The sequence below is a fragment of the Leptodactylus fuscus genome, chromosome 3 (assembly GCF_031893055.1).
Source record: "Leptodactylus fuscus isolate aLepFus1 chromosome 3, aLepFus1.hap2, whole genome shotgun sequence".
Lineage (NCBI taxonomy): Eukaryota > Metazoa > Chordata > Amphibia > Anura > Leptodactylidae > Leptodactylus > Leptodactylus fuscus.
Genome location: NC_134267.1, coordinates 143,756,060 through 143,780,961, shown reverse-complemented (window position 1 = coordinate 143,780,961; position 24,902 = coordinate 143,756,060). Strand labels below are relative to the sequence as shown.

Here is a 24,902-nt window from a genome sequence, read left to right as displayed (position 1 = left end):
GTTCCAGGGTTGCCACCATGACATTGCCACACGTGATTGGAGAGGGTTTTATCCTCTTTCCTGTTGATATAACCCACATGCTCCAAAATCCTCTTTTTAAACTCCCGTCGGGTCTTTCCGACGTAATTCAGTGGGCATGGGCACGTGACACAATAAATTACTCCTGCCGTCCGGCAGTTAATAAATTGTCTTGTGTCATATGGAGTGTTAGTTGTCACACACAGCACCTGATTTCCTTTCTGTATGTAATCGCACGCCTTACACGTGCCACACTTAAACGTGCCATGTGGGATACTACGATTTAGCCACATTTTCTCAGGTTCAACAGGTCTAAGATGGCTATGTATCAGTAGGTCACGTAGGTTCCTGCCTCTCCTATATGTGACACTTGGTCTTTCACTCACAAGGGGTCTCACCTCCGGATCCATTATAAGAATGTCCCAGTATGATCTCAAAATTTCCAGTACACTCTTATACCCACGGTCATAGTTACCTATTAATCTGACCACCTTGTTGTCACTGATTGAATGTTGTTTTGGTGTCAGTAATTCTGTTCTATCCCTACTCTCCGCATATTCCTTCGCTTCGAGTAGTATTGAATCAGGGTAACCCCGTTGTCTGAACCTGGCTCCCAAGTCACATGATTTTTGATGAAAATCCTCCAGATCTGAACAGTTCCTGCGAACACGCAGAAACTGTCCCTTGGGTATCCCCCTCCTCAGGGGTGCCGGATGATAACTATCCCATCTGAGGAGGGAATTTGTAGCCGTATCTTTACGGTACAGACTGGTTTCCAACCTGCCAGATTTATCAATCGTGACCGTAATATCCAAAAAGGTGATGGTGACCGGGTCAATAGTTGAGGTGAATCTCATGTTGATGTCATTGCTATTAAGCTTCTCCACAAAGGTATTGAAGCTATCCACTGTACCTGTCCACAGAATCAGCACGTCATCAATATAACGTAACCAGAGCGAGATATCCGGAGTCCATTGTTTTTGGCGTCTTTAGACATCGAAGCACTATATAGCTCGATCCCGCATGACAAGGGATGTGCGGCGATTAGGTACTTCCTACAAAGTAGGAGAACTCAGCTAACAGACCATGGCGAGTTTATCCTGGAGCTCCTGGTATTCGTGCTGACTAGGAACTACTTTATGTTTGACGGGCGCTTCTTCCACCAGCAGCGGGGGACCGCTATGGGGAGCTCAGCGGCCCCGACATATGCTAATTTGTTTTTAGGCTGGTGGGAGGAGCACCTAGTCTTTACAGAAGAGCACGAACAATGGACTCCGGATATCTCACTCTGGTTACGTTATATTGATGACGTGCTGATTCTGTGGACAGGTACAGTGGATAGCTTCAATACCTTTGTGGAGAAGCTTAATAGCAATGACATCAACATGAGATTCACCTCAACTATTGACCCGGTCACCATCACCTTTTTGGATATTACGGTCACGATTGATAAATCTGGCAGGTTGGAAACCAGTCTGTACCGTAAAGATACGGCTACAAATTCCCTCCTCAGATGGGATAGTTATCATCCGGCACCCCTGAGGAGGGGGATACCCAAGGGACAGTTTCTGCGTGTTCGCAGGAACTGTTCAGATCTGGAGGATTTTCATCAAAAATCATGTGACTTGGGAGCCAGGTTCAGACAACGGGGTTACCCTGATTCAATACTACTCGAAGCGAAGGAATATGCGGAGAGTAGGGATAGAACAGAATTACTGACACCAAAACAACATTCAATCAGTGACAACAAGGTGGTCAGATTAATAGGTAACTATGACCGTGGGTATAAGAGTGTACTGGAAATTTTGAGATCATACTGGGACATTCTTATAATGGATCCGGAGGTGAGACCCCTTGTGAGTGAAAGACCAAGTGTCACATATAGGAGAGGCAGGAACCTACGTGACCTACTGATACATAGCCATCTTAGACCTGTTGAACCTGAGAAAATGTGGCTAAATCGTAGTATCCCACATGGCACGTTTAAGTGTGGCACGTGTAAGGCGTGCGATTACATACAGAAAGGAAATCAGGTGCTGTGTGTGACAACTAACACTCCATATGACACAAGACAATTTATTAACTGCCGGACGGCAGGAGTAATTTATTGTGTCACGTGCCCATGCCCACTGAATTACGTCGGAAAGACCCGACGGGAGTTTAAAAAGAGGATTTTGGAGCATGTGGGTTATATCAACAGGAAAGAGGATAAAACCCTCTCCAATCACGTGTGGCAATGTCATGGTGGCAACCCTGGAACTTTGAGATTCCAGGGCATTGAGAATGTACCTGAACCCACAAGGGGAGGGGACTGGGATCGCCTCCTTTTACAACATGAGGCGAGGTGGATCTTTAAGTTTCAATGTGTAAGACCTAAAGGTCTTAATGATCAAATATCCTTTGCTCCATTCATTTGAAATAAAGAACAGACAGCAGACTCAGATGAGACTCTACTATTTGTGACATTAAGATTTTTTGACCTAGTATACTGACAGTGTCATCGATCTATATGTCAGGATGAATTAAAGATGGATATAGGATCTATTGTGGTAATTAGTTTTGCAGCTATTTATAGTATACCACGCTCTTAGGGTTGGGACAGGGTTAATCCTTAAAACGTCTTTTGTAGTTACGTGGCTTGAACTTCGTTCACATTAATGCATGTGCTGCGCTATCCCCTCATCCTTTAATTAGAGTATGGCACCATACCGCTGCTTTTCTGACTTGTTACCCATCGAATGTATATATTATTAATAGCAGGAAGCTATTATCTTTGTAGAGTTCAATCTTCCTATACAGTTGCCAACCAAGAACATACTTACCTTCTAGTTTCCTTTTGCCGTATACAGTAACAGCGCTGTTGAATCAGACGCCTCGGAAACATGAACACGCCCACAGAAGGGGGAGGTATCCTCCGCACGGACACTCTGCGATCAGATTGGTGAAGATCCGAATGACGTAGGGTGGGCGTATCCGTAAGAGCGTTAGGGCTCCATATAAACCCCAGCGCTGCAGCAGTCAGCGTCTGACACTCTGTACCGGCTCCCACCATCAGGGAACCGGGAAATGCGGTTTTAACCGCAACAACATCTTTGTTATTTTTGAACATCCTATCCTCTCCTGATGAGAAGTTAAGCTTCGAAACGCGTTGAGAGATTAAGTTTACAATGCGCATTTAGCGAGAACCCAGCTGCCTGTAGTATATATCGAAACAGGCAGGGACACAGTGAATGTGCATAGGTGTTTGAAGGTTGTGAGAGCCTTCATCTAATATGCACACTTAGCGTAAAACCTAGCCGTACATAGTGTATATCAGAGTAGGCAGGTACGCGAGTGTGCATAAGTGTCAATAAGCCGTACAGAGGAGCGGAGGCTCTAGGGCAATATTTATGATATCAGAGCAGGGGGATGGGGGATAATGATCCTATACAGTCACAGCATTGGCTAGATTACTAACCTTGGAGCTTACCAAGTAGTGTTTACTAGTGCCTGCCAGAAATTATGTTTACTATTCCCCTGTGCTCAATCATCTAATTACATTTGTGTCAACAAACATTAGGGACAAAAAAAAAAAAAAAAAAGTACATTGGGAGTGACCCTAGATGTGTTGGCTGACGTGTTTGTTGTTTGTTTGTTTTAATTAGCCCTGGCTACATTATTTTAGCTGACGGAATTAAAAGTTATATTTTATGCTAAGTGTAGATTGTGTTTAGACTTCTGACGGATTGTGTATAAGCGGACATTAACGGACACAATATAAAATCCCATTGAAATGAATAAAATTTTACCAGATTTCACTAAACAGTTCAGTTGTTGTCCGTTGCTAAAATCTTGTAACGGACAATAGCTATGGACACTGCTGACAGTCACAACCACCCCCTGACGAAGACTAGCGCCGAAACACGCGTCGGGTGGCCGGTTGGCGTGCTACTTTCCATTTGCTTCCCTTATATACCATACGTTATGGGTGAGTAATTGTGGTTTTACCATCAGTGGCATATATTTAGTATTGCAACTTGGCATTCTATATATATATATATATATATATATATATATATATATATATATATATATATATATATATATATATATATATATATATATTTTTTTTTTCTTCCTTCCTCCCTTTCTCCATTCTTATCCTGGTACTCTGTATGGCATACAAGGATGTGGTTGTATTAGTCCAGCATGTTTATATTCATTTGCTGGCCTTACTTAGAAAGAACAGAGTGTTTTTGCTAGCAACACCTGCTCTCTTTCCTCTTTTATGTACCATAGTATATTACTTTATTATACCAGGTATTTTGCATTACGTTCATGCTTGAACTATGATCTGTAAGAGGTAAAGGATTTCACTGCCATCTAGTGGTTCAACTGCACAGTACACTTTACTTTTTTTTTTTTTTTTTTTTTTTTTTTTATTACCTTGGAGCTTTAATGGATTATTGCACTATTTTTATCTACCTCCCTATTTGGGGAAATACTATTCATATGTGATATTTCTATGCCAATTCCCGGCCTATTGGGAAATTCTCTTTGTCCTGTATGTGTTTTTTTATCTGTGTTTTTAAAAATTGACTTAATAAAAATTAGTTTTTTATTTTCGTATATGTTGAGTGTTGTGTCTATCTCAAATGTCTTTTCGTTTGACGGTCACCAACAGTAGTGTGAATGCCCCCTAACTTCACTAACTTGTATTTTAATTATAGGAATCATTGTGGCTACTGGGCAGAACTGGAAATTGCAGAGACGCCTTAGTATAAAGATTATGCGCAACCTGGGCTTGGGCAAAAAGGTTCTGGAGTGGAGAATCAAAGAAGAAGCGCGTTATCTGCTGGACGTTTTTCTTTCTACAGAAGGTGATTAATCTCTTGGATATTTCTCTAGTCAGTAAAGGAACTTTGCCAATGTTTGTTAAAGTGATACATTGATGTCTCATCAGTTCTGTACGGAAAGTCTTCTAAGTCAAGTGACAATATAATAGAAATTTAAAGCTTGAGAAAGGAATTAGTAGAACCTTTTTACATGGCAAATGGCCATTAACCTATATTGCTAATGAGCTTATCCATATATTTATATACTGTGGGGAAGGTAGCTCAGTAGAAGCAGTAGTGCGGACCCAAACAGTCAAGACAGGGACACAACATATGCAGTAAACTGGTTTACTTAGAAAAAAAAAAAAAAAAAAAAAAAAGCCAGGAAAATAAATAAACCTTGACTTCAGGCACAAAATGAGCAAAACAAAATACAGCCTTAACTTCAGGCAAAAACTAAATAAAAAGCTGCTTGTCTGAGTGACTAACTAAATAGTAATGATAACTTAACTACTGTATACTTGTGGCTTACCAACAGCCAACAAAACAAGCACAACTGTGTTTCACCGAACTCGGGGTTACAGGACAGACATGTAACACTCAGGAGGGCCAGGGCTGGTATCACGGGTAATATATCAGATGTGGCTGGATTTTAGGGGGTCCCTGGGTCCCAAATGTGCACAAAATCTCCTTTTTGATGTCTCCGACTACCCACCCCCATGTGGTACCTGACAATGACAACAGACAACCAGGTCTCGGGGGTAGTCGTTGCTCTTTTACTAGCAGGACAAGGTAATACAAATGTATATATGGAGTAATTCTTCACATACAATACAGTGATCTTTGTAGGTAGTGTCCAATTAAGCAGGTGATGGAGCTTGGAGCAGGAATGCTTCGGATAGTTTAATTAGTAGTTGCTTGGGTAGTTAAACTTGTATATACTTGTAAAGATGTCCTGTATCCAGGGGGTTAGTCCTCAACAAACTGGGTACACGTATGTAGGAGAGGAAATAGAGTTGTCGACAGTGGGAGACCCTCAAATTCTGTCAGATTTGCTATGGTTTTCTTAAATATAGATTTGTCCCAAAAATTTACTTGAATATAGAGATATGTATGAGGCCCCAGATAAGATGGATAAGCCAGTACGTAAACTTTAGTACTTGCAGGCTCGGAGCTTCAGAGCAAAACGCTCTCTGAGGAGGATCTTGAGTACAGAGGAAAAGCCATCTCTGTTTGAAGTGCTCTGAGACTTGGCTGCCATTTTCAGCTCCACATGTGTAGGACTCTCCACACAAAAGGAACACAAAAAGTCCCCAACCACCTCTAGAGGGGGCTGTAACTCCTCCTCCAGGCCAGTCAAGGGAGTTTGATTGGTCCTGAAGGTCACCTGATCATACTGGACACTCCTTTACATTGGCAACTTAAATTACAATGGGAAGTATAGGCAGGCGTAGTTCACAAAACATCCACAAGATGGCGCATTAATAGACCCCCCAGGTGTGCTGGCTATGGTGAAATAGAAATACTGGTAAATATATAGAAGGAATGAAGGGGGAGGAACCTCTTTACCTTATATGCAAATGTCCATACCATCTCGGTCTGCAAGGACTATTAAAGGGAATTGGATGAGCAGGACCGGGACATTACAGACACACGCACCTCCTTTCACTCCATGGATCTGCATTGGAGTGCAGAATCTGCAGCCTTTTTCTGGACTCACACCTGGAGCTAAGGCCTACTCAAGAGCTGCACTGGACCACACTTAAGTTAAAAACCTGGGGGAGATATAGCGAGATTCCAGCACCCTGCCTGTCACCTTCTCACAATACTTAATGGATGCAAAAATACCACTACATAAATCATTAGTCCACAATATGGAAGATGCAGTTCAGTTCTGGGCACCAGTTAACAGAAGCATTACCATGGAGTTGGAAAAAATAAATAGTTTATCTAACCAGAGATGCATGAAGGATCTTAGTTATGAGGAGATTTAAAAAAAAAAAAAAGATTGTAAGGAAACATCTTAAAGGGTCTGTCCAGGATTTAGGATGGTATGGCCTATCCTTATGATAGGCCACAAATGTCTGATTGGTGGGGGCAAACAGCTTGCTCCTGCATCAATCAACTGCATGAGCTCGCTCTCAACATTCATACTATACGCAACGTAGAGTTAGAAGCAGTTGACTCTGTGCCCTGTGTAGTGGACGGGCACCACTATTACAGACAATTATTGAAGTCAATAGGAGCTGAGCTGCAGTAGAAGCACTTGACCACTATGCAAGGACCAGAGCTATCTCCTTCCAACCCTGTGTTATGTATACTGTAGTATGGGCAACAGAAACGGTCCAGTACAGTAGATTGGGGGCTGTCTGCCTGCAATCAATCAGATATTTATGGTCATAAGGGTAGGCTATAAAATCCTAAATCCTGGACAATGACTTTAAGGGAACCTGGCTCATTTATATTAATATAAATTATAAAAGTTTCAGACACCAGAGAACTCTAAATATATTGAAAAGTCTATCTGAGAAGTTGGTCAAAGCGTTAACCGAACAGAATAGCTTAACGCTTATGTAAATGTTATAAGTTTTGTTTTGAAAGTGGATAGTATGATCACCTCTTTGGATGAAGAGCAACATTCTTCTTTTTAAGGGAGATTGATTAATGCATTATGGTTTTCCTTCCGCTAGATAAATCACCAGATATCATTTTTAAGCTTAGCAATTCCACTTATCTTTAAAGCCATACCCATTCCACTCATAGCCATATCTCATTACTTCATAGCCATTTCTCCTACCTTTATCCACATCCTCTCCAAAGCCATGGTTGAATTTAATGAACATGTGCATTTTCTTAACTGTACTAACTATGTTAGGGGCGGTTCACACCTGCGCTCGTTCTCCAGTTTGTGCATTCCGTCAGGCTTCCATCTTCAGCCCCGGCGAAACTAGACAGGGGATGATAACCCAGTGATCAGTTTTAAAACCCATTCACTTAAATCGATGGAAAGCAACACTGTGGACCTAGGTCCACAACAGGGAGTCCACGCTCACTAGTAGCCAGAAGGAAGACTGGGTCAACAAATCTAAATAAACATTAACCTTTTCATTGTGATGAATAATAACAGAAGAATCACAACGTGTTTCAGGCCAACTAAAAGCCCTTTCTCAAGTGCCGATTTAAGTGAAACATATAAATGATGCATCAAATGCTTAAAATATAATTAAAACTATAGGAGTAAGACATTCAAAATATGTAAAATATGCTGAAAGCATTTGATACCAATAAACAAAAATTCCCCCCAAAAAATGCCTGATTCCTAGATGTTAAAATTGACAAACATCTGAGAGCATTTGATAGCAACATACAATTAATAGTTCCAAAAATGTCAGGTTCTTGGATGTTAGAATCAACTGGCATCCAAAATTATTTAAATTTTGTGGATACCTGTTGATTCTAATATCCAAGAACCTGACATTTTTGGAACTATTCTTTGTATGTTGCTATCAAATGCTCTCAGATATTTGTCAATTTTAACATCTAGGAATCTGACATTTTTTTGACATTTTTTAAATATGCCCACGTCCCGCTTTGTGTCTTACAGTAAATTCGCACTTGAGAAAGAGCTTTTAGTTTGTCTGAAACGTGTCGTGCTTCTTCTGTTTTATTCATCACAATAAAAGGTTACTGTTTATTTGAATTTGTCGACCCAGTCTCCCTTCTGGCTACCAGTGAGCGCGGACTCCCTATTGTGGACCTAGTGTCACGGTACTAGTGGTACAGGATCAGGAGTCCAGTCGTCGGGTAATGCAGAGGAGGCTGGAGACAGCAGGTGGATAGCCCACAGGGGTCTGAGGCAGTAGTCCAAGAGCAGATGAGTAAAGACCAGGTAGAAGTCTATAGTCTTTCAGGAGCTGTAGTAAAGCTACGGTGAGCTTGCAGCCAGCAGGTGAGGTTCCAAGGAACTGAAGAAGATCTCGCAAGGAGGTCTCCTGGGTGTTCAGGCTGTATCCGGAATAAACAGAACACAATACCAACACAAACAGGAAGTGTCAGAGTCACCTATATATAGCCAGTCCAATCAAGGTAAATACAGGGCGGGTTCAAATCATTAGCAGCAGCTGATGAGCCTTAGGAGTAGGCTCCACACAGAAGTCCAACAGGCCATGATTCCACAAGCCTGATAGCTCAGGTAGCAAAGAGACACTGAGCAAGACAGCAGGTCACAGGTTCAAATCCTGACACCTAGATCCACAGTTTTGCTTTCCATTGTTTCCTCCCCTCTGGTGTATCTACATGCAATATAGGGTGTGTGACCAACACAACCCCACAAGGTGAGAGGCCATCTGACACCACAGTCACTTTGTTGATACCTTAACACATTCAAGTATAATACTGCACTTAGTGTCACAATACCCTTTCTATTTTCTAGAGACCAATGGCTGGGAACAGTGAGTCTAGCAATAATAATACACAAATTGACTTACAGTCTGTTCTGTGGAAGGCAAGGAGGCTTGGCCGGAAGCAGTGGTCCTATACTCAGCAGGAGGGCTTGCTGGGGGCTGTAGTTCCACGGCTCCTTTGGACCGGGTGGGTAGCAAAGTCCTTGTAGCAGGAGGGCTTGCTGGGATCAGTAGTTCCACGGCTCCTTTGGACCAGGTGGATAGCAAGTCTTAGTAGCAGGAGGACTTGCTGGGGTCAGTAGTTCCACGGCTCCTGTGGACCGGGTGGATAGCAAGTCTTAGGTAGCAGGAGGACTTGCTGGGAGTAGTGGTTCCAGGTAGCAACCAACTTGCAGGTAATTAACCAACTTGGAACAGTCAGTTTGAGCTTGAGGACCTTGCAGAAGACAGGCTTCTGAAAACAATACTCAGGCAACTGGGTAATCAGAACACACATGCTAAATAATCAAGAATCAGGAAATCAGGGTAAGTCACAGGCAGGAAACACAAAAAAACTCCATCTTGACTGCTGGCAAAAAAAAAAAAGAGTTCAACAAAACAAGATCCTGACACTTAGTGTGCTCGGTGTCTCTCTTCTCTCTCTCCCATTCACTTGAATCGGTTTGTAAAGTAACCGTCTGTGGGCGCCTGCTGCATGTCCGCTAGGAAACCATTTTTTTTAGCCGGACACAAAGTCCTGCGTGTCCGAATTTGTATCCGGCTAAAAAAACAGTTTCCCCACAGACAAGCAAAAGGTGCACACAGATGGTCATCTTTACAAATCCATTCAAGTAAATGGGTTTTAACCCTTTCATTGCCAGGCACTTAGCTATACGTGCTCCCAAGGTGGCACTTCAGTAGCGGAGGATGTAGTTACTACATCCTCCCTACTAATGCCGATATCTCTGGACTGCATCAACATATCTTGATGCTTTAAAATGCATTTTAAAGAAGAGACTCTCATCTTTAAAATGATACCAGGAACTTAACCAGGATTTTACTTACAGTTTTGGAGTGATTCACTGTTGAAAACACTATTTGGCATTGAGATCCAACTGCAGATCTCAATTCCCGACAGCGTTTCAACAGTGAATAGCTCCAAAACTGTACATCCAATCATCGAGTTCTTGATATCATTTTAAAGATGAGATTCTCCTCTTTAAAATGCAATTGAAAGCATCAAGATATGTTGATGCAGTCCAAAGATATAGAGCTCCAATATGTCCCCCCCCCTCCTGTCTAAGCAAGCAATTTACGAGCAGTTCAGCAGAGAGCGAGAGACAGAGAAACAATCGGACTCTCTGCATAACTTGTATGTGACAGCAGGAGGGTGGTGGCAGGGACTCTATTGTCCCTATTAACCCTTCTCCTGCCAATCAGAGCGTATACTATACATTTGTCTCTGATTGTCACATACAGTTATAATGTAATTCCCCCCTGAGCTTTACTAGTGGGGTATTCTTACGTTATACCTCCTGAACATAACCAGGAAGTTTATTGGCGCTGTGACCCAGACGTTTACCATTGTCCAGGTCGCAGCGCCCAAAAAAAAAAGTCGCACCAAACACTTACACAACATATACATAAAGTCATGAATAAAGTTTACATTTCACCCAATCCCTGTCCTGTCTATACCTGAGCTTTCTACAGTAAAATACGTCTCTAGTGATATCCGTTACACACTAAAATAATAGTAATAACGATTATCACTAGAGATGAATGTATAGATTGCTAAAATTTTTATAGGGGGATGGAAAATAACATTTTTATGTAAAGTCCTATTTAATTTGCATGCACAAAATGGGATGGCGCATTTCTGCGATTTTGGCGATTCTTTAACACCCGCCCCTGTAAATATATACATGTGTTGTATGTATGAACTCCTCACATATTGCAGTTTTATGTACAGTACATTATGATTAGTGGCAAATTTGAATTTTTGCGCAATTTTTGCTAGCAATCTCTGTTTGCCGCAAAGTTGAATGAAGGTGCTTGTATATATAAACTATTAAATTGTGTTTTTATATACGGTATGCTGTGTACTCTGAAAAAAGTTAGATTTTGGTATCGCAGTCACAGTTTGGTAGGTGCAGTATAGCTTTTTAACATATTAGTGAACAACAGCAAAATCCGGCTTGTCTTCTGTATTCGTGTTTTTGGGAGTCCGAGCTCTTGTTGTAGTTGATGTTTGCGGTACATATAGTATATTTACACATTGTATACACCATAAGCTATTATTTTAAAAGTATTTTGTATATGAATCTGAGATTGAACATGAGTTTTAGGTGCAAATATGTGTTTTAGCGTATTTTTTCAAAAAAATATTTGTGTTGGTTGCAAAGTTGCATGAAGGTGGATGTGGCTATCGATGACCCATTAAGACATTTGTAATCTTCAGGTTGTCTACTTTCAAAAAATATATAGGGTTTAGGGGTTCACTTACTTTTCATGGTGTGTAATCCCTACATTTTATAGGATGATACTTTTTTAACATTTCCAGCTTCAAAGCAGATTTTTGTTCCTTCCAGTTCTAGCGATTTTCTGAAGACACGTGCATGTGGGTTCAGGCCATAGTGATATGTATGAACTCTGCACATGTTGAACTCTTATTTTTAGGAGGTTTGGTGCATTTAATTTTTTGTTTGGTTTCCGCTTTTAACAACTAATATACATTTATTTGCATTTTTTCATAAAACATTCACTTTAAATCAAAATTGCATGAAGGTGCCTGTTCATATAAAGTACCAAGTGGCATTCTGACAATGCTGCAGGTGTCTACTTTAAGAAAATATATAGGTATGGGGGTGTTGGATGCTTTTTTAATGTTGCAATTTAGGTTTGATTTGTCCATCTCAAAACTGTGAAAATTGCCCTGGCTACTGGAGGTGCAAAATTTCCAGAGACCCTTGGCAGCGAAAAGGTTAAAACTGACCACCGAGTTTCTGTCCCCTGTCCAGTTTCGCCAGGGCTGAAGATGAAAACTCGGTGGAATGCACAAACCAGAGAAGGAGCACAGGTGTGAAAGCCCCCTTAAGCAGCATTTTTGTCTCTGCATGATTCATGTGGACACCGCGCAGAAAACACACGGACTCCATTATAGTCTATGGGGTTTCTTAGCTAACTGCTTTTTAGGGTGCATGCACACTACGTAACGCCGGGCGTGTATGAGAGCCGTACACGCCGGCGTTACAGCAGGGCTGCCGAGCACTTCCCATTCACTTCAATGGGAGCGCTCGTAAACGCCGCTGTTACGAGCGCTCCCATTGAAGTGAATGGGAAGTGTTCGGCAGCCCTGCTGTAACGCCGGCGTGTACGGCTCTCATACACGCCCGGCGTTACGTAGTGTGCATGCACCCTTAATGTCTTCGGTATTCTGTTCGGGGAGGGGGGAGTTGGTTCTCCAAGCAGACTTCCCAAATGTCATACCGAACGCAGATGTGAAGCGGGCCTTACTATATTGTTCATTGCCGTAGATTCCCTCAAACAACATACTATGTACTGTGTTTTTTTTTTTTTTTTTATATATAATGACCCTCTAAGCCAAAATCTATGCAAATGCACATTTTTCTCAATTATCTTTATTTTTACTGTTTTTATTTTAATTGTTCCTTCAGGAAGTGCCTTCGACCCTAAAGACTGTGTAACTAATGCTGTCAGTAATGTGGTGACCTCTATAAGCTTTGGCCATAAATTCTCGTACAAAGATGAACTCTTCCATCGTATCATAGATTCATCCAGTGTGGTTGCTGCATTTTTTGGTACCGGCTGGGGTCAGGTAAGTGTGATCTGTATTAGATCATGTATTTTAGAAATACAGGAACATAGCAGTTTGTTTGCTGCTGCTATTTCTAATTTCTGTAAAATGGACAGGGTCAGAGGGGTCACGTTTATGTACAAACATTAGAAGTTCTTATTTTACATTCTCAATCTGTGAAGTCTAGTCTGTGAAGACTATTATGTTTCATGTTTATAGCTGAACACTAACAGCTGTTAGGTCAGGTTATATGCTGTGTGAGAAGGTGAAAGGCAAAGTGCTGGAGTCATATCAGCCCCAGATTCCTCACTTTTGTGTGGTTCAGTGCGGATCTGGAATAGGCTTCAGCCTCGGGTGCGGATCATAGGCTCGTTACTGGCCAATTAAAAGGCTGCAGAGCCTGCACATCAAGGTAGATCCTGAGAGGAGAGGAAGTGCCTGGGAATGTCCTGATACGGAGAGTCTTGTGATACGGTACAGTGGTTTTTTTTATTTGATTCATGTGGTTGATAGTAAGCCCCACATACAGTTAGTATTTTCTGTTTAGTTAGTGTTCACACAAGCAGGATTTTGTTTAATGTTTTTTTGCCTGTAAGTCTGTATTTTATTTTGCTTATTTTTGTGCCTGAAGTAAAGGTTTATTTATTTTGCTGTTTTTCTTAAATAAACCATTTTGCTGTAAGAATTGTGTCCCTTTCTCTGACTGGTGAGTTCACACCACTGCTTCCAATGAGCTACCTTCCTCCAGCTGGCATTATTCATTTACATTCTGATGGTATTATTCAATCACTGCCTGATGACATTATTCGTTAACTGTATGGTAATATCATTTAGCCACTGTAGGTACTGAAGGTATTATTCAGTCACTTTATGATATTATTCAGCCTCTGTATGGTACAGTATGTAGTCCATGCATAATGAAATTATTCAGTCTCTATGATATTTAGTCCTTGTATGATCGTATTGTGCAGTCACTGCATGATGGATTTTTTTTCTGAAAATTTCTGGCAGTCTTATTAGTCAAAGGTGAAGTAGCTAGTAGTTCAATTAACCCCCCTGACAAAGCAAAAGGGGCAAAACGTGTATAGGGGCTCTAGGTGGAGGTCGTAAGGTCTATCTGGTAGCTTTTTTTTATATTACAACTTTGATGTATTTATACAGTATTTCCATTTGCCATATGGTATATTGATAATCTGACCTGTTCTAGACTACCTCAATGTGATGATGATGATGGGTTAGTGGCTCACATGCACTGGTGACTTTTTGGTATATATGCACACAGCATTTTAATTGTAATTAATGCACAAGCACTAGAACACTTTATTTTAGTACTTTGTTGCATTCAACCACATGGCAATGGAATTTGTCATGCAGCATTCCTATAATGCAAATCTGTGATATGAATAATGCAATGGGCACTTATACCTATTATTTATAATATTCTGTATATAATTACATGAATTGACATTTGTTGCATGCATTTGATATATTATAGAATATAATTATTTGGATAATGGTTTTCTGGATGACACCGAAACTTCCATCTTCTTTTTTGGCATTTTTATATGTTTTACACATTTTGAGCAATAAAATTTGTTATGAGAAGATTATTTCTGTATGTTATTTGTAATTACTGATTCTGGATAGGTAATTTTATTAGTGAAAGGGGATGCAGATCAATGCAGGTATCACTGTGCAGAACCTCACTGAAAGGTGCACTGGTTGTACAGAATGTGCACTTCTCCTATCATATCAGTAAGATTGCCAGAGATTTATTAATGGTATAAAATGTAACATTTTTATTTATTTTTGTTGCCATTCAGCTTTATGATGCATTTCCCAGGATTATGCATAGTCTTCCAGGTCCTCATCAGACCATATTCAAACACCTTCACTTTTTAAAACAATATTTGTTGCAAGAAATAAGACAACATCAACAGAACCCTTCAGATGAACCTCAAGATTTTGTGGATTATTATCTCCAACAGATCTCAAAGGTAAGTATCAGAAACTGCAAACAATATTACTGAACACTAGTTAATTTAGTCTGTCTGCGGTCTCTGATATCATGTTCTCTATTTGAAACTGAGTCTTTGAAATCTGGATTTCTCCCACCATCTGCTAATCTACCTACTAACCTGTCTGACCAAAATCTGTATTTCACTTCCAGAATGAATCACTTGTGTACTCATGTAATCTGCATCTCAAAAATATCTACAGGTCCTGAATGCAGCAAACAAGCTAATCTTTTTGCCCAGATGTTACACCGACACCTCCAATTTGTGCTAGTTATTGCACTGGTTGGCCATCTTCCTTATAATACAATTTAAGCTTATCGCTGTCATCCATAAAGCTTTCCACAGTGCTTCAACACCCTTTATCTCTACCTTCATCTATGTCTACCAACCTATCCATGCTCTTCATTCTACCAATTATATAAGACTAACACCCTCCATTGTTAGGTAGGGTTCACACTACCGTTGGTGTTTGCTCAGAAGGTGTCCCATTTAAAAAATCCCCCAAACTAAACTGATTCCTATCATAATGGACAGTAACCGATGGCTATCAGTTACTGTCCGTTATATGTCCATTGCCCATAGACCTCAATGTAAAAAAGACACTTGCGAAAAGTCCTGCATGTAGGATTTTTTTTTTTTTTTTTTTGTCCGCTTGAAAAAAACAGACATGGTTGTAAACGGACACTATAGAGCACAAGACAGAATGCCATTGAAATGAATGAAAATTGCAAATGGACCAGCTAGTGTCCATTGCTAAAATCTTGTACATACAATAGCCATGGACACTGCTGAGCGGACACCCATGGTAGTGTGAATGCCCCTTAATTTACAATGACCATATTTTCAACCAGTTTTTCAAATTTTACACACCCGTATAACATTCCTTATCCTCCTCAGTAGCGGAGGACATAGCTACTACGTCCTCCCTACTAATGCCTATATCTCTGGACTGCATCAACAGATCTTGATGCTTTACAATGCATTTTAAAGATTAGAATCTCATCTTTAAAATGAAACCAATAACTTGATGATAGAACTTACAGTTTTGGAGCAATTCACTGTTGAAAACGCTATTTGGCATTGAGATCCAACTGCAGATCTCAATTCCTAACAGTGTTTCAACAGTGAATCGCTCCAAAACTATACGTTCTATCATCAAGTTCTTGGTATTATCTTAAAGATGAGATTCTCCTCTTTAAAATGCATTTTAAAAAATGCATGAAGGTGCCTGTTTGTATACAGTACCAAGTGAAATTCTGACAATGCTGCAGGTGTCTACTTTAGGAAAATATATAGGTATGGGGGGGGGGGTGGATGCTTTTTCTTAATGTTGAAATTTAGGTCTGATTTGTCCATCTCAAAACTGTGAAAATTGCTCTAGCTACTGGAGGTGCAAAATTTCCAGAGACCCTTAAAAGTGAAAGGGTTAAAGACTTTATCTCCTTATAGACTGTAAAGGCATGCATTTAGTTTTTTTTTATTCTGTAATGTCTGTATATGAACCCTATAAAATGTAAAGTGCTGATTATTATTAGATGGTCGAACAGTACTACAGAACTGTATCAGTGGGTTTGGCTAACATTCATCTAATGTGTATGACTACCTTTAGGTATCTGCTGGCTGACAGCTCTTTACATGATTATTCCCATAAACATATTTATATTATTGGGGAGATGGAGAAAAGCTATAACCAGATACTTCTGGCAGTGCTCCGTCTTCTGCTAGAACGAAGACCCTGACTTGATAAAATCTAACACGCTAGAGTCTTGCTTCTCCTCTGCAAATTAGAATTTTGTAAAAACCCAGCAACTTTAAAGGGATATTTCTTTCTCAAGCATTTATGGTATATTCACTGTACCACAGACTCCCCCCCCCCCCTCCTTTGCCAATACAAAGCAGTCATTAAACGACCTTTATCCTAATATATGACTAACTTTAGTTTACCCAGTATGAATAAATGTTTAGGAGCACAGAACTAAAATCCTGTATTTCTATATGAAATATCTTCTATCTGATAAATATATACCATACATGTATAAGATTACCACTAGCACAGCACTGACAGATGTGTCAAATCAAAAACCATCAATTCAGTTGTATCAGGATTTGTAAAAGTCTGTTGTGTGTGTGATCCTTGTCCTGTCTCGTAGGCTCGGGATGATCCTTCTTCTACAATTGATGAGGACAATCTAATTCAGATATTGGTGGATTTTGTGCTGGCTGGTTTTGAAACTGTGACATCCACAATACGGTGGGGATTGTTGTACATGGCATTCTACCAAGATATACAAGGTGCCTTTTTTCATACATTTTTCTTGCATTTTCCATATTGATGTGAGATAAATTACATGGTAGATAGTTGAAATAAAGAGGTTGCAGTGAGTCTACTAACACATTGACACTTCTGAATAGTCAAAATAACTAAGCCTCCTATTTACATAATTCAAAGAACAGCTCAAAAGATAACTTGTTTGTCTTCCATTTTCTACAAGTCCTTAGAGGCCTTTTGCATTAACCAATGATCAAGGAACATTTATATCTGTTTCTGATTGTTGCCTTGGCTATACTAGATCTAAAAAATGATATCTCACTATGTAGACACGTGATGTGATACCAATAAACTATGTATGTCTATGAGTGGAGGGGTTAGAACAAATTATTATTGTCATTTAAATCCCACCCAATAACTTATAAGTGCCAACCAACTTCCTATATTGTTGATCGGTGCCTGTTACAGGCAAATTATCTGGTTGTGGTATAGAACTCTTAGGGTAAGTTCACATGATGGAAAAATCTGCCTTGAATTCATTTTAATGGAAAGCAGAAAAATGAAAAGTCTGAATTTTTTCAAATATTCCATTGAATTGAATGAAAGTAGGGCATCTTTATATAGACTATAGGAAGATTTCAGCAATGGATTTTGCATGTGAAATTATCCTTAGACTCTCTGCAGTGCTGCATGTGAACAACTCATTTCTTCTAGCATTTATCACTGCAGAGTATAGGTCTTTAGGCTAAGACCCCACATTGTGGAAACACAAGTTTTTCTGTTGCAGATTTTTTTGTGGTTTTTTTTGAGCCAAAGCCAGGAGTGGATTGAGTAGATGGTAGAAGTATAAGAACTTCCTCTATATTTCCCATTTCTTTTGTAGCCATTCTTGGCTTTGACTCAAAAAACCGCAACAAAATCTGCAACAAAATAGCTGCATTTCTGCAACATTGGCCCACAGCCTTATATAGGTTCCTTAGCTAAATATGTGTGACAAGTACTTTATGATCTTACCTGATAAACTATAGTTACCTGTAGTTTATACTCATTCTGTCTTTGCCATACAGAATTTCAGTAAGTGAAGTATGAAGTTTGACTCAAATATTCCAAATTGTTCAGTTTTTAACTTTGCTATTAGTCTTGAGTGAACTAAAATGGCTGCTGCGACATACATTTCACAGTGAAAATAGAAACGTGTCTGTGACATTAACTGGGGTTATGGCATCACCTGACAACCAATAATAAGTGGTAGGTGGAGACCTTATAGTGCCCATGTCAGAGACACAATATAAGATTTTAGCTGAGGAAGATACAGCCATTCTTGGATGTGTTCAAGCTGAGAGATGCTTGTGCTATTATCATCACTGCATGATCCAAAGCAATAGCTCCATTTTGCTACTGGAAACAGCAACAGTACAATAGAACTACAGAAAAATAGGAGGAGGACAATTTGGAATAAAGTTTAGTTTGAATCAATTTCAGACTAGTAGCAAGAGAAATTCTAGGAGTCTATGAATGTTCATGGCGTGTCTTACCTTGTTTCTACTGCCAAAGTCAAACATGTTTCTGAAAAATCTTAAGGTTTTTTTTAATTGGCAATAGTTTCTTTTTTTTCCTTTTAATACATACCAGCAGCAACAATGTGACAGTCTAAAAAACTCTGTTCAAGGGTTTCATTTGTTAACCAATGCCAACAAAGTACTAATGCAACACCAGAAATGCTGAGCCTGTAATAGCATGAAGAATCCCTGTTTGTATATATTGGTTAACCAAAAGAACCCTGTTAACAAAGTACCATTGTAACGGGAAAAACACTGACAGCCTGTGGTAGTCTGAAAAATCTCTATTTCTTAAAGGGGTTTTCCCATCTCACTGTCTCAGAAGTTTGCCTGCTGCCTCCTCTTCTCGCTTCTTGTTTTTACTCCCCTCCGCCAGCTTGCTGAATGGACGGACAAACAATACTTATCTAAATCAAATACTATGCACATGCTTGTAAAGAATGGACTCTGTTATCTGTGTATTTATATAGAGGCATAACAGACTCTGCTTTATCAGCAAACTCCAATTAGCTGAACTTATTGTCCTGCCTGCAAAGCAGTGAGCGATGTCACTTGTCCTAGCTGTCAGTTACGTGATTATAGAAACGCTGTGTAAATAATGGGAGGAATAACTTCACATAGCTGATGAGTTATATGCCTCCTTTACATTGGCAAAGAACAAGTCCTATGTTTTGTTCTCTTGTGTGGTTGGTAACATACTGTGTGAAACATGGTTGAAATCTCCAGACACAAGAAGGAGGGCCTGGGTGTGTAATGACTGCACTGCAGCTTGTTGGACCCCCACAGGCAGCTTCAGCTTTCGCGGGGGGGGGGGGAGGCATATGCTGCTATCCAATGACATGCGATAGTTCCCTCAGTAAATAGAGAGGTCTCATTCTCACAGCTATTAGTTCTTTGTCCTTACAGCAAGTTTGCTCCTTAATCACAATGTGCCTAGAGTTAGACCATCTATCATTCACAGATATCGCCAGCCCTCCTCCTTTTTTCTTACCAATCTCCCTTGTCCTGTACACCCGACGGAATTTAAAGCAATCCAAGGAGACAAGAGTGTCCAGAGTAGTAAACAGCATCACACTGCACTGACAAAACTCCTGCTAATGTATTGTCAGCACCGCCAGTTTGTATATCTTATTCACAAGAGATCTCACATTGCCCATAATGATGGATGATAGAACAGGTCTATAATATCTGTTCCTAGCCCTCTGAAGGACTCCAGCTCTACAACCTCTTTACTTTTTTTTTTTTTTCTTCCTTATTTCCTGGGGGATGTCTGGTCTAGTAGTATGCAGCCTAGCTGTGTTCCTCAGATGCAGCAGCTACTCCCTGGAGTAGACAGTAGAATCCTAGCTACATACAGGATCTCTGGACACAATAGTTCCCAGTGGAAAAAAACATTACAAAGTACTGCATAGCTCCAAGTCCTCATATGGTTATTCATAGTGCATTGCCCCTTAAAGAGGACCTTTCATCAAATCGGGCACATGCAGTTTTATATACTGCTGGAAAGCTGACAGTGCGCTGAATTCAGCGCACTGTCGGCTTTCCAGATCCGTGCCCGGTGTAAAGCGCTATCGGTCCCGGGACCGTAGCGCTTTAGTGTCAGAAGGGCGTTTCTGACTGTTAGTCCGGAACGTCCTTCTGCCTTGCGGCGCCTATCGCGCTGTACAGTGGTGCGGGGAGGAACGCCCCCTCCCTCTACTTATAAAACTTGTCTATGGACGAGCTGTGTGAGCAGAGGGAGGGGGCGTTCCTCCCCGCTCCACAGTACAGCGCGATAGGCGCCGCGAGGCAGAAGGACGTTCCTGGCTAACTGTCAGAAACGCCCTTCTGACACTAAAGCGCTACGGTCCCGGGACCGATCGCGCTTTACACCGGGCACGGATCGGGAAAGCCGACAGTGCGCTGAATTCAGCACACTGTCAGCTTTCCAGCAGTATATGGAACTGCCTGTGCCCGATTTGATGAAAGGTCCTCTTTAAACAGAGTAATAAGACAAAAAAAGAAAGGAAAAGAAGAGATAGCTGAAGGTGAGTAGAAGCTTTGTGATGGTGCCACTTCAGTGGCTGTATTATCAACTACTCTTCTTCTTCTTCTTCCATGCCAGTGGCAGTCATCCATAAGTAAATATGTGTCCAGGAAACAACAATATGCAACCAGCCATCAAATGGTTCTGCAACTTAACTTGCATCTGGCCAAGTTGCTGGTGATGCAGTGACTACCATATCACTTAGGGGATTCCACTGCGTTTCGACAACTGTTGGCAGGCGCTTAACTTCAACTGGGATACCTAGCCACCATTATTTCTCTAGGAAAGCTGTCCCTGATTTATATTGCCATGTGTCGGAGAATATAGGCCTTTTCCTGAATATATCAATGTAGTGAAAAATGTACGCTACCTTGTGAAGCAGCAATTATGCACAAGGACAATATATGGCTTTCATGGCCAACAGGGTGAAATGTTTTGATTGCCAGTGGTCACAGTCCAGAAATGTAATAAAATCAGGTGCTAGTTCCACCCCATTTGTGCACGTCCAGTCCCAACATCATGCAGGGCCTCCTCTGGACCATCACCTCCTCTGAATCCTCCTCCCTGGACTCCCTTATTTTATGCAGTTTTACACCTAATGAGTCTGGATCAAAGGAGCCACAGTGGAGAAACTGCTCCACTGTATCCTGTAGTAAGAATCCTGCTAAATAGCTCCTTGTCAACTACCACTTAACAATGTTGCCAGTGACAATGGCATCAATATTGTTGCTGCACTGCAGTTGGGTCAATTAATGCATTGTCTTTATATATTGTCTGTCTTTATTAACATATATACTGACTTAAAGGAGGTGCTGCTCATGGGCAGAAACGTGTCTGAGTATTTCAGCTATTTTTATGTGGCTAAAGACAACTTCCTGCACTTACTGGACTTTGCACCACCTAATCTGCTACATTACATCTCTTGTTGCACATGTTGGAGAGTCTTTGTGAGCAGCAGACCACACAAACTGCGTTTGAATTATTATTGCATTCAGCAGACCACAGAGACAATGTTATTTTGAGATTTGTTATTGGAAGCTCATTAGGGAAGTGTGTGGCCTTCTCAAGCCCTTTAAAGAGGCCTCCAAGTTTGTCAGCAGGGATAACGTCAGGATTACTGATGTCATCCCTTCATTATGCAGTCCTATGAAAAAGTTTGGGCACCCCTATTGATCTTAATCATTTTTAGTTCTAAATATTTTGGTGTTTGCAACAGCCATGTCAGTTTGATATATCTAATAACTGATGGACACAGTAATATTTCAGGATTGAAATGAGGTTTATTGTACTAACAGAAAATGTGCAATATGCATTATACCAAAATTTGACTGGTGCAAAAGTATGGGCCCCTCAACAGAAATGTGACATTAATATTTACTAGATCCTCCTTTTGCAAAGATAACAGCCTCTAGTCGCTTCCTGTAGTTTTTCATCAGTTCCTAGATCCTGGATGAAGGTATTTTGAACCATTCCTCTTTACAAAACAATTCAAGTTAAGTTAGATGGTCGCCGAGCATGGACAGCCCGCTTCAAATCATCCCACAGATGTTCAATGATATTCAGGTCTGGGGACTGGGATGGCCATTCCAGAACATTGTAATTGTTCCTCTGCATGAATGCCTGAGTCGATTTGGAGCGGTGTTTTGGATCATTGTCTTGCTGAAATATCTTGAACATTATTCTCAAGAATCTGCTGATACTGAGTGGAATCCAGGTGATCCTCAACTTTAACAAGATTCCCGGTGCCGGCATTGGCCACACAGCCCCAAAGCATGATGGAACCTCCACCAAATTTTACAGTGGGTAGCAAGTGTTTTTCTTGGAATGCTGTGTTTTTTTTTTGTTTTTTTTTTGTTGGTTTTTTTTTTTTTTTTTTTTGGACACCATGCATAAGGCCTTTTTGTATGACCAAACAACTCAATCTTTGTTTCATCAGTCCACAGGACCTTCTTCCAAAATGAAGTTGGCTTGTCCAAATGTGCTTTTGCATACCTCAGGCGACTCTGTTTGTGGCGTGCTTGCAGAAACAACTTCTTTCTCATCACGCTCCCATACAGCTTCTCCTTGTGCAAAGTGTGCTGTATTGTTGACCGATGCACAGTGACACCATCTACAGCAAGATGATGCTGCAGCTCTTTGGAGGTAGTCTGTGGATTGTCCTTGACTGTTCTCACCATTCTTCTTCTCTGCCTTTCTGATATTTTTCTTGGCCTGCCACTTCTGGGCTTAACAAGAACTTTCCCTGTGGTCTTACATTTCCTTGCTATGTTCCTCACAGTGGAAACTGACAGGTTGAATCTCTGAGACAACTTTTTGCATCCTTCCCCTGAGCAACTATGTTGAACAATCTTTATTTTCAGATGATTTGAGAGCGGGCTGTCCATGCTCGGCGACCATCAAACTTAACTGAACTTGAATTGTTTTGTAAAGAGGAATGGTCCGAAATACCTTCATCCAGGAACTGATTAAAAGCTACAGGAAGCGACTAGAGGCTGTTATCTTTGCAAAAGGAGGATCTACTAAATATTAATGTCACTTTTCTGTTGAGGTGCCCATACTTTTGCACCGGTCAAATTTTGGCTTAATGCATATTGCACATATTTTTTTTTTTTTTTTTTTATGTAGATTGTGAGCCCCACATAGAGCTCACAATGTACATTTTTCCCTATCATTATGTCTTTTTTGGAATACGGGATGGAAATCCATGCAAACACGGGGAGAACATACAAACTCCTTGCAGATGGTTTTATGCCCTTGGCGGGATTTGAACACCAGGACTCCAGCGCTGCAAGGCTGCAGTGCTAACCACTGAGCCACCGTGTGGCCCCCCCTTCATATTGCACATTTTCTGTGAGTACAATAAACCTCATTTCTATCCTGAAATATTAGTGTGTCCATCAGTTATTAGATATATCAAACTGAAATGGCTTCTGCAAACACCAAAATATTTAGAACTAAAAATGATTAAGATTAATAGGGGTGCCCAAACTTTTTCATAGGACTGTATATCTTACAGAAAATGCTTACATTCATGCAATGAGGGATGAAAGAGGAACAACAGCTTCCACCTCTTGGTCACCATCATTGTACCTGCCCGGCTAGGCTCTAACTAAACATAGAATAGGTTACCTCACCTAGAATAATAGAAATCAAAAAGCCAGTTGAATCACTCAGGACACAGCTCCAAAAATATGACCTCTTTGGCTCGCCATCCAAGCTCTGCTCAAAGTCTGCTGCTGGAGCTGACTTCTTAAGCCTCCTTGATGAGCAGACTCTCTGCAGCTGAGTCGCTGCCGGGACATCCCCAAAGTGTGGACTGGAGGGGGGGTGGAATGACAGGTCCCACTACCAACCTACCTACCATTCCTAAAAATCCAGCCCAATACTGAGCATTTACCAAAATGCTCAGCAGATGAAAGTTTTCTACTGAGAGCAAATATTCCTTCTGGATTTTTCTCATCTCACCCACCTTAGTAGTCTGGGTGAGATGTACACCCCCTCCATTACCTGACCAGCCATCGGTTTACAAAAGCCATATTCTTCTTTGCTTACACAGTGACAGCGTATTATTAGCATCAAGCAGAGGGTTGACTACTGGATCACTGTGCTTTTAGACCCTCGCTATAAAGGCAAAATAAGGGAATTCTTCCCTGCCTCTGAAAGGGAGGCAAAATTGTCATATCAGTCATTGCTGTATATCCATCTTGACGCAGCTTTTAGGGAAGCCACTGCAAGTTCCAGCTACATGTGTGCGTAGGTGGCCTTTGTTTATTCCCAGTCCACCTCACTCAGTCAGTGCTGAAGCTCCTCTACCAGTGCCACAGCTACAAGTAACCAGAGGAAAAGAAGCAGCATCAGCAGCCAGTACAGAATCTGGGACGTGATGAACCAGAAATTCTTGCAGCTCCACGTCCCACAAAAGGCAGCTGACACCCACATGTCTCATGACTCCATGTAAATCTAGGTCAGAACAGCGGAAGGGCCTGGTGAGTTTGTTATGGG

At 40.9% G+C, this 24,902-nt stretch overlaps 1 protein-coding gene across 1 annotated transcript in view; it reads left to right on the top strand.

Moving 5' to 3' along the window:
* LOC142196703 (cytochrome P450 2J2-like) overlaps positions 1–24,902 on the top strand; it is a 46,154-nt gene that overhangs the window by 8,740 nt on the left and 12,512 nt on the right. Inside the window, exons 3-6 of the mRNA XM_075266681.1 lie at positions 4,728–4,877; positions 12,889–13,049; positions 14,852–15,025; positions 17,197–17,338. Of these exons, the coding sequence (XP_075122782.1) occupies positions 4,728–4,877; positions 12,889–13,049; positions 14,852–15,025; positions 17,197–17,338 (627 nt within the window). The remainder of the gene's footprint in view (positions 1–4,727; positions 4,878–12,888; positions 13,050–14,851; positions 15,026–17,196; positions 17,339–24,902) is intronic.